Below are 9,999 nucleotides of genomic sequence, written 5' to 3'. Positions count from 1 at the left end.
TTCTTGTTCCCCTTACTTCAATAATACTACTCGCCAATTTTGGCCAGAGAAAAAGTTGAAAATATTCAAATGTTAATACACAATGATAGACAAAAAGAGACTGCAATAAGTCATCTGAGTGACTTGTCCTTATCAGGAGAGGATCATTGAAATATTTTCTACACAAAATTCATCTTTTAACACAGTTTTAACTATCAGTGATTAACTGATTTTGTGAATTTCATAGCCCCATTCTCCCTGAAAGCCGAGGAGCAGAGCCAAAACCTCGAAAAATGATGCAATCTTTCAAAATCTTTTTTCTTTACTCGGGGACATGTAGAAACTGTGTTTACAGTCATGATAAGCAAGGAGGTCTCGCAATTCATGGCCCCAGGGTCAAGGGTTTTGGCCCTACTCTGAAGTCAGAGCATCTACCCTGGGATCATAAAATCTACAATTTTGATAAAGGACTGCCTACTCTACATGACTAATTTAGTTAGTTTTTCTTAAAGGTGTACAGTGGTAGAGAAGATCTTTAAAAATTTGTCAATTTTTGGCAGTTTTTGTCTCGACACTAAGGGCTTGGGATTGCAGAAGTCCTGAAATTTACAAGATATGTCCCCCTTGTCCCAAACATGCACCATAGCAAATGAAAAGAATTGGAAGAATAGTTATGATGGAGAATTGGTAACCAACAATGGACGTATATCAGGCTTTGATTTCTCGAAAAAATCTCAGACTTAAGTTATTTCGAGGGGGCAGGTAACCCTTTACTAAAATTGTAAATTTAATGATCCCAGAGATAGGGGATTTGGTTACAGGTGGGGCCGAAATTAACATTGTGATTATTGTCTTTTATCATTTGAGATTTTACTGATACTGTATAAAAACTGAATGTATATTTAGGGAAAGCAGAAAGGGATGTACCAAAATTGTGAACTTCACAAACCCAGGGTTCCGTTTCTAGGGTGTACCAAAATTAATATTATAATACGATAACATCTATCATGTGAAGTATTTCACATCAGTATGGACATTTTCGGGGGCATTTGTGTTTTAAGAACACATCTTGCTTTTTTTTAATCATGCTGAATGTCAGAATTGAGCTTAAATATGCAGAAACAGGAAAGTTATTATAGATTATATTATAGATTTTGTAGCCCTTGGAGCAAGTGATACTTTAAACTAATACTCAGGTGACCGATAAGGCCTGTGGGCCTCTTGCTTAAATCAATTATATATTATATGCTTTGCTAAATCGTATAGAAACGACTTTCCAAATCATTAATACGATTTACTAAATCAAAAAAACAATTCTGTAAGTCATAGAAACGACTTTTTAAATCGTAAGAGCTTTTTAAATTGTTTCTACTATTTACTAAATCGTGGAAACGATTTTTATAAATCCTAAAAACGACTTTTTAAATCGTTTCTGCAATTTACGAAATCGTAGAAACGATTTATTTTATTTTTCTACTACCTCAGAGTGGCACACACACACACACACACACACACACACACACACACACTGCATCAGTTTTTCAATTTAAACAGATATTACTTTTTGAATAGTGTTATAACTTTTTCCGAATATATTATATCATTCATTCTATTAGGTGATAATACCAAATCAATTTGGTATCTCCGTGACTAGAAATAAAATATCACAGATCCTAGTTCGCAATACAAGCTATTTACATTGATTTGGTAATGAATGAATTTGAATAGCAGGTATGATCACTTACTCGAATGAGTGATATCACCATTCAAATAGGTGATATCACCAATTCAATAGGAATGATTTCGAATAGGTAATGTCATTTATTCGAACTATATTTCATAACGATATGTTGTTCTCAGAGTTGTTGCTCATTAATTTCGTTCATGAAAACGATTCAACTTGGCGATGAAAATGGGGAAAAAACGAACGGTGATCAAATTCATAAATGCTATAAAGAACACAACATTACGATTGGGGCAATAAACTGGACCCCTGGACATACCAGAGGTGAAATCATGAGTTTAAAAGCAGTCAATATTCCCTGTTGATCGGTCACTCTCGCACGAGCCCCATATTTCGATTAGGTAAACGTAGTAATCCGTAGTCGCAGTCAGTGTGTACGGAACGGACTAACAATTGGTATGAAACACGTCAGACAGCATTGGACCTAACGACAGGCTATATTTGCAAATTAGATCAATTTAACAACCATAGAATTTGCGAAATGCAAATAGGGGATCTCACCGATTCAAAATGAATACGAGATATTGCCTACTCAAATCAATAATTGTTGGACATTTCCATTTGAAGTTGTTTTCATTTATATAAATACTAGTAGGCTAGAAGGTCTACCAGTGTTAGATGTTAAGTTTAGCATATCGCATCATCTTGGAATTCACATCACGAGTCGGTGACTTACTAACGAGTACATTTTCTACCGCCGGTGCATTATTTATTTCAATTTAAAGCATATCCTATGAACAGATTAAAGTTGCTGGAGCTACGAGGGAACATGAACTGTGGGGGTGAAAGAAGGAGAATCATAAGGCAAGCGAGAGGATAGTTGAATGAAGGAATTTGGAAAATTTATTTCTTTGCTCGGTGCACAGGATCGTCTTCAAGCGAAATACGAGATTTGTCTAGCCTGGCAGCTACAGAGACACCCTCCACACACATATGAATATACCATATACCCCTTAGTTTGTCAAGTACAAGCCTGCATGCCAAAAAACTACATTCACCACGTATGTATTTTGAAATTTATTACAGAATCAAAATATATTGTAACAATATGAGGTAATGAAATAACAATATGAGGTCATCCAAATGATTCACAGACAGAGGTGAGCATACAAAACATAATTATCATAGCTGCTGTTTATGTCTTCACGGTAGACGCCACTGTTAAACCATCTCCATATCCCTGTGAGACTCTCTAACATTTCTTACACGTCTCCATGCATAGTCATATCGTAAAAGAGACTTCTTTATCGTGTTCTTGTTACAGTCTGTTACCAAACATCTGCGCACAAACACATGATATCCTAAGGATACCATTTTGTTCACTTGAGATCGAACGTCCGAATCGGATAAAAGACGGGATTCCCAACACCGTGTTTTGGTAAATCCCGAAGACATTTTACAGTACGCAACAAAACGTTTGGAATCACCAGTTTTCCTCACCGAGAACTCGTACACAGCTGCGGGGAATGTCTTTCCTCCACATATGGTAGATTTTCGGAAACCCCTTCTTCCTCTGTGTCTTTCTACCCATTCAGCGTCATCTTCCGGTCTACTGGGAGCAATGGCGAGTTCCCATGGTGACCATTGTATCCTGCTCATAGAGAAATTCGTCTCTGGGACATTTTCCCTCTTCAATTTTCTTAGCGTATCAATCTGCAAAAGAAATATTCCAGTCATATAGAATTGCAACATTTTGATATATTGGAATCTAAATTACAGTATTGTGAAATAGGATTATCATTAGATGTCAATAGTTAATATTACTTCCAACTTCATAACGTTATTCTTCTTGATATCTAGAAAACATTACTTAAACTTTAATACCTTCTGACACGAAATGGCCAGAGATTTCGCTTTCTTTCTATCCACAGCAGAGCGAGGAGACCTTTTGGCGATTGTTTTCTTGACCCCATGAACGATTGAAGTCTTTTTCTTCAGATTTACAATGGAAGGAACTTTTGTCAAGGATGACACCTTTTTCAGGACCGGCTTGTAGGGAAGTGTTTTGGACTTTGGCGAATCTGCCACTTTAGTGGATGAAGACGTACAAGGTTCTCCGTCTTTGAGTGCGCCAAACATCGCATTCAAGTCTTTATGAAGACCCATTCTAGCGTTTCTTTGTCGTACTTCTTGTTCATAGATGTCCAGAAATTCTGCTCCTTGTTCTCTGTAGCAGATGGCCATTATGAAGTCAAACAGGTTGGAGAACTGGTCTAGTTCTACTCGTCTGCCTGCTGTCTTGTCGGCTAGTGTTTGGTAGAAGTCATGGGTCCTTTTGTCACCCGAAGCTCTACATTGCACTCCATACACTCGGATACCCTACAATTTTACAATTGATATAATCTATGATATTTGCAAAGAGATAAAGTAACATTGTCGTGGAGTTCAACAATTAAATATTGGAAGGTAGGACGATTTTTAGTCATCATGTAACATGTAATTTACTCACCATCACTGCCAATTTTTCGACTTCCTGCTTCCAGTCCAACTTCAATTTATTGTCTGGGTAATTCACATCATGTGGGTGGGCATCACCTATCATCACAAGTGCCCTTTGAGTTCCGGGCGTCCAAGTCAGATTTTGAACCTCGTGCAAAACCAGTTCATAGCACTCATCCGAGTCGCCACCCCCAGTGGAGCCCACGTTTTTCACCCACTGACACAGTTCCTTCAAGTCTGTAGAAAAGTCTATGTACTTGGTGACATAAGAAGAATTCCGGTCACAGTAGTCTCCGTGAGCGAACACAGCGATTCTGATACCGGGTATATCCGTTTGAAGTCTTTGAATCATTTCTTGGACATTCTGTTTAACAGCATTGATGGAACTGGACATAGATCCAGTCGTATCAAACGAGAAACAAATCTCGATCGGACCGCCTGGTGGGGATGCCATGTTAAATATTGTGGTCTGTATTGAGTTGTTTCAGAGTTACTTCGTGCGTCTCTGCTTGTATTGCTGTTTCTCGGTTTGAAATGATCTTTATATACTATCGGTGCGATAGACTTGCAATTGAGTTGGAGACTTGCTCTTTAAGGTAGACTGAGAATCTCCCTGTTCGAAATAGACTGACGATCCTATACGTATACAAAGACTGACAATTTCAACACTATAGAACTTTTATATATTTCATCAAAATTAAACGGATTCATGGAATCGACTAGTTGCGTAGCTATATTATTTCTATTAATATTTCTTTAAAAAATGGGTTTCAATAATAATGCTGGTTATGAAATATTTCTTTAAAAAATGTGTTTTAATGCAAACATTTGCAAATCTCCAAACCGAGCACTTGAACAACAAGAAATTTACTACCGGTAATAGCGAATTGCTATATTTAACAAAGTATCAATACTGCATCGGTATGGTGTATTATAGATATGATATTATAGCGTTAAAAGTTTCTATCATGAATTTTCTGAAGGTGGTCTAAAATTCCAAGATTGCAAATGTGTTGTATTTAACGATATGTTTTCTTTAGAAATGGCTCGCAATTTTGTTTCTATTTCAATCGGGTCTGGCGGATAACAATATTCCTTACACTTGTAGTAATGTACAAACATTTCAATATTCATCAGTTTGGAATTATCATTCACATTCTGCAATTACTCTTAATATGAAGCAGGGGACAGTTTCGCACTATAGGCCCGGTCAACTTTTTGAAAAAATGGAAATACCCCATATTTGAAGTGATATTACATGTGGAAAAATGTGTAGAATAATTTTAGGATACATGTCAAATGAAGCCGAGTGCTTAATAAAAATGTTGATATACAACATGTACATGTAGGTGTCACCATGATTCCTAGCATATAGATAGGTGCAAATACGAAACTAAGACACATGGTCAGTTGCTGAAGAAATTCCGGTGAAAACATGCATGGTCCAACAAAAGATCTGTAGCTGAGAGGGAAGGTGGATGGCCCCATATGAAAGGTAGATTTTTAAGAAGGGCGGACAGGGTTCTTGATTGTACACAGTGTCTAAATCCTCACGTTTGGTACTGTGCTGGGGGGGGGGGGGGGGGCAGGTTGCGGATTAGCCCAAATGAGAGAAAAGCAAAGCAAAAAAGGGGCACCTGCTCAGAGCATGCTTTGTGCACCCGCACCAGTATATATAAATCACATGTAATTTAGGGTCATAATTTATTAACTACAGCAATATGAAATACAAGTATTGACATAAAAGGGAAATAGGATTTTTTTTATTAGTCTGTCATAATGTGACTTTGATGTATACCCCCTACCCCTACCCACATGTTTCAGAACCAAAGAAACTGTCCCCTGTCACCATAGATACAACTATATATCACTAGATGGGTATATATCAATGATGGGTACATAATAAAACTATATATCACTAGTGATCAAGGAGTGGCGGGGTGGGAACCAGACTTAAAAATTAACCGTTCTCAAGCTTTCGTAAACACCTTTTCCGTCGTATCAAAATGATGATATGGTAAATGTTGTGGAAGTTTAATACGAAAAAGGCACATTCAAAAAAGAATATAATGAAATATTTTTTTACTCTCTACTTGAGGTACCTAAAATGAAATATTTTAAATGTAAATATTTTTACAGTAAATAGTTTACTATTTTTCATTGAAGTGCCTATATAAATATTATATTTGAATAATCCTAATATCGATGTAAAAGTCCAATGGAATAAAGAACGGTTTTGGAATTTAGTGATATCAGAATAACAAAAATGAACTTTTTCGTTTAAAATGTACAACCAACCAAACGGGCAAGGATGTTGCAACCCCCATTACCCCATTTAACACACACACACACACACACACACACACACACACACACACCCTGCATCAGCTTTTCAGTTTAAACAGATATCACTTTTTGAATAGTGTTATAACTTTTTCCGAATATGTTATATCATTCATTCTTTTAGGTGATAATACCAATTCAATTTGATATCTCCGTGACTAGAAATAAAATATCACAGATCCTAGTTCGCAATACAAGCTATTTACATTGATTTGGTAATGAATGAATTTAAATAGCAGGTATGATCACTTACTTGAATGAGTGATATCACCATTCAAATAGGTGATATCACCAATTCAATAGGAATGATTTCGAATAGGTAATGTCATTTATTCGAACTATATTTCATAACGATATGTTGTTCTCAGAGTTGTTGCTCATGATTTCGTTCATGAAAACGATTCAACTTGGCGATGAAAATGGGGAAAAAACGAACGGTGGTCAAATTCATAAATGCTATAAAGAATACAATATTACGATTGGGGCAATAAACTGGACCCCTGGACATACCAGAGGTGAAATCATGAGTTTAAAAGCAGTCAATATTCCCTGTTGATCGGTCACTCTCGCACGAGCCCCATATTTCGATTAGGTAAACGTAGTAATCCGTAGTCGCAGTCAGTGTGTACGGAACGGACTAACAATTGGTATGAAACACGTCAGACAGCATTGGACCTAACGACAGGCTATATTTGCAAATTAGATCAATTTAACAACCATAGAATTTGCGAAATGCAAATAGGGGATCTCACCGATTCAAAATGAATACGAGATATTGCCTACTCAAATCAATAATTGTTGGACATTTCCATTTGAAGTTGTTTTCATTTATATAAATACTAGTAGGCTAGAAGGTCTACCAGTGTTATATGTTAAGTTTAGCATATCGCATCATCTTGGAATTCACATCACGAGTCGGTGGCTTACTAACGAGTACATTTTCTACCGCCGGTGCATTATTTATTTCAATTTAAAGCATATCCTATGAACAGATTAAAGTCGCTGGAGCCACGAGGGAACATGAACTGTGAGGGTGAAAGAAGGAGAATCATAAGGCAAGCGAGAGGATAGTTGAATGAAGGAATTTGGAAAATTTATTTCTTTGCTCGGTGCACAGGGTCGTCTTCAAGCGAAATACGAGATTTGTCTAGCCTGGCAGCTACAGAGACATCCTCCACACACATATGAATATACCATATACCCCTTAGTTTGTCAAGTACAAGCCTGCATGCCAAAAAAACTACATTCACCACGTATGTATTTTGAAATTTATTACAGAATCAAAATATATTGTAACAATATGAGGTAATGAAATAACAATATGAGGTCATCCAAATGATTCACAGACAGAGGTGAGCATACAAAACATAATTATCATAGCTGCTGTTTATGTCTTCACGGTAGACGCCACTGTTAAACCATCTCCATATCCCTGTGAGACTCTCTAACATTTCTTACACGTCTCCATGCATAGTCATATCGTAAAAGAGACTTCTTTATCGTGTTCTTGTTACAGTCTGTTACCAAACATCTGCGCACAAACACATGATATCCTAAGGATACCATTTTGTTCACTTGAGATCGAACGTCCGAATTGGATAAAAGACGGGATTCCCAACACCGTGTTTTGGTAAATCCCGAAGACATTTTACAGTACGCAACAAAACGTTTGGAATCACCAGTTTTCCTCACCGAGAACTCGTACACAGCTGCGGGGAATGTCTTTCCTCCACATATGGTAGATTTTCGGAAATCCCTTCTTCCTCTGTGTCTTTCTACCCATTCAGCGTCATCTTCCGGTCTACTGGGAGCAATGGCGAGTTCCCATGGTGACCATTGTATCCTGCTCATAGAGAAATTCGTCTCTGGGACATTTTCCCTCTTCAATTTTCTTAGCGTATCAATCTGCAAAAGAAATATTCCAGTCATATAGAATTGCAACATTTTGATATATTGGAATCTAAATTACAGTATTGTGAAATAGGATTATCATTAGATGTCAATTGTTAATATTACTTCCAACTTCATAACGTTATTCTTCTTGATATCTAGAAAACATTACTTAAACTTTAATACCTTCTGACACGAAATGGCCAGAGATTTCGCTTTCTTTCTATCCACAGCAGAGCGAGGAGACCTTTTGGCGATTGTTTTCTTGACCCCATGAATGATTGAAGTCTTTTTCTTCAGATTTACAATGGAAGGAACTTTTGTCAAGGATGACACCTTTTTCAGGACCGGCTTGTAGGGAAGTGTTTTGGACTTTGGCGAATCTGCCACTTTAGTGGATGAAGACGTACAAGGTTCTCCGTCTTTGAGTGCGCCAAACATCGCATTCAAGTCTTTATGAAGACCCATTCTAGCGTTTCTTTGTCGTACTTCTTGTTCATAGATGTCCAGAAATTCTGCTCCTTGTTCTCTGTAGCAGATGGCCATTATGAAGTCAAACAGGTTGGAGAACTGGTCTAGTTCTACTCGTCTGCCTGCTGTCTTGTCGGCTAGTGTTTGGTAGAAGTCATGGGTCCTTTTGTCACCCGAAGCTCTACATTGCACTCCATACACTCGGATACCCTACAATTTTACAATTGATATAATCTATGATATTTGCAAAGAGATAAAGTAACATTGTCGTGGAGTTCAACAATTAAATATTGGAAGGTAGGACGATTTTTAGTCATCATGTAACATGTAATTTACTCACCATCACTGCCAACTTCTCGACTTCCTGCTTCCAGTCCAACTTCAATTTATTGTCTGGGTAATTCACATCATGTGGGTGGGCATCACCTATCATCACAAGTGCCCTTTGAGTTCCGGGCGTCCAAGTCAGATTTTGAACCTCGTGCAAAACCAGTTCATAGCACTCATCCGAGTCGCCACCCCCAGTGGAGCCCACGTTTTTCACCCACTGACACAGTTCCTTCAAGTCTGTAGAAAAGTCTATGTACTTGGTGACATAAGAAGAATTCCGGTCACAGTAGTCTCCGTGAGCGAACACAGCGATTCTGATACCGGGTATATCCGTTTGAAGTCTTTGAATCATTTCTTGGACATTCTGTTTAACAGCATTGATGGAACTGGACATAGATCCAGTCGTATCAAACGAGAAACAAATCTCGATCGGACCGCCTGGTGGGGATGCCATGTTAAATATTGTGGTCTGTATTGAGTTGTTTCAGAGTTACTTCGTGCGTCTCTGCTTGTATTGCTGTTTCTCGGTTTGAAATGATCTTTATATACTATCGGTGCGATAGACTTGCAATTGAGTTGGAGACTTGCTCTTTAAGGTAGACTGAGAATCTCCCTGTTCGAAATAGACTGACGATCCTATACGTATACAAAGACTGACAATTTCAACACTATAGAACTTTTATATATTTCATCAAAATTAAACGGATTCATGGAATCGACTAGTTGCGTAGCTATATTATTTCTATTAATATTTCTTTAAAAAATGGGTTTCAATAATAATGCTGGTTATGAAATATTTCTTT

At 37.5% G+C, this 9,999-nt stretch overlaps 2 protein-coding genes across 2 annotated transcripts; both read right to left on the bottom strand.

The window, feature by feature from the left end:
* Nucleotides 1-2,725: 2,725 nt before the first annotated feature.
* LOC125667626 (uncharacterized) lies at nucleotides 2,726-4,678 on the bottom strand. The gene is made up of 3 exons (XM_048901220.2): nucleotides 4,173-4,678; nucleotides 3,548-4,042; nucleotides 2,726-3,376 (listed from the first exon to the last, which is right to left on the bottom strand). Exons 1-3 carry the CDS (start codon nucleotides 4,614-4,616, stop codon nucleotides 2,885-2,887), a joined length of 1,431 nt encoding a protein of 476 aa, XP_048757177.2. The 5' UTR covers nucleotides 4,617-4,678; the 3' UTR covers nucleotides 2,726-2,884.
* Nucleotides 4,679-7,761: 3,083 nt separating this feature from the next.
* Nucleotides 7,762-9,712, bottom strand: LOC125681830 (uncharacterized). Its single transcript, XM_048922074.2, has 3 exons — nucleotides 9,207-9,712; nucleotides 8,582-9,076; nucleotides 7,762-8,410 (listed from the first exon to the last, which is right to left on the bottom strand). Exons 1-3 carry the CDS (start codon nucleotides 9,648-9,650, stop codon nucleotides 7,919-7,921), a joined length of 1,431 nt encoding a protein of 476 aa, XP_048778031.2. The 5' UTR covers nucleotides 9,651-9,712; the 3' UTR covers nucleotides 7,762-7,918.
* Nucleotides 9,713-9,999: the final 287 nt, after the last annotated feature.

The sequence above is a fragment of the Ostrea edulis genome, chromosome 2 (assembly GCF_947568905.1).
Source record: "Ostrea edulis chromosome 2, xbOstEdul1.1, whole genome shotgun sequence".
NCBI classification, from domain to species: Eukaryota; Metazoa; Mollusca; class Bivalvia; order Ostreida; family Ostreidae; genus Ostrea; species Ostrea edulis.
This window is presented reverse-complemented; position numbering and strand designations above follow the sequence as displayed.

What these genes read in the sequence shown, in the direction of transcription:
- LOC125667626 (XM_048901220.2), bottom strand. Translation starts at nt 4,616, where the DNA reads ATGGCATCCCCACCAGGCGGTCCGATCGAGATTTGTTTCTCGTTTGAT. An exon ending in TCGAAAAATTGGCAGTGATG is followed by an intron (nt 4,043 to 4,172) that starts GTGAGTAAATTA and finishes GTAAAATTGTAG; the next exon opens with GGTATCCGAGTGTATGGAGT. An exon ending in TGGCCATTTCGTGTCAGAAG is followed by an intron (nt 3,377 to 3,547) that starts GTATTAAAGTTT and finishes TTTCTTTTGCAG; the next exon opens with ATTGATACGCTAAGAAAATT.
- LOC125681830 (XM_048922074.2), bottom strand. Translation starts at nt 9,650, where the DNA reads ATGGCATCCCCACCAGGCGGTCCGATCGAGATTTGTTTCTCGTTTGAT. An exon ending in TCGAGAAGTTGGCAGTGATG is followed by an intron (nt 9,077 to 9,206) that starts GTGAGTAAATTA and finishes GTAAAATTGTAG; the next exon opens with GGTATCCGAGTGTATGGAGT. An exon ending in TGGCCATTTCGTGTCAGAAG is followed by an intron (nt 8,411 to 8,581) that starts GTATTAAAGTTT and finishes TTTCTTTTGCAG; the next exon opens with ATTGATACGCTAAGAAAATT.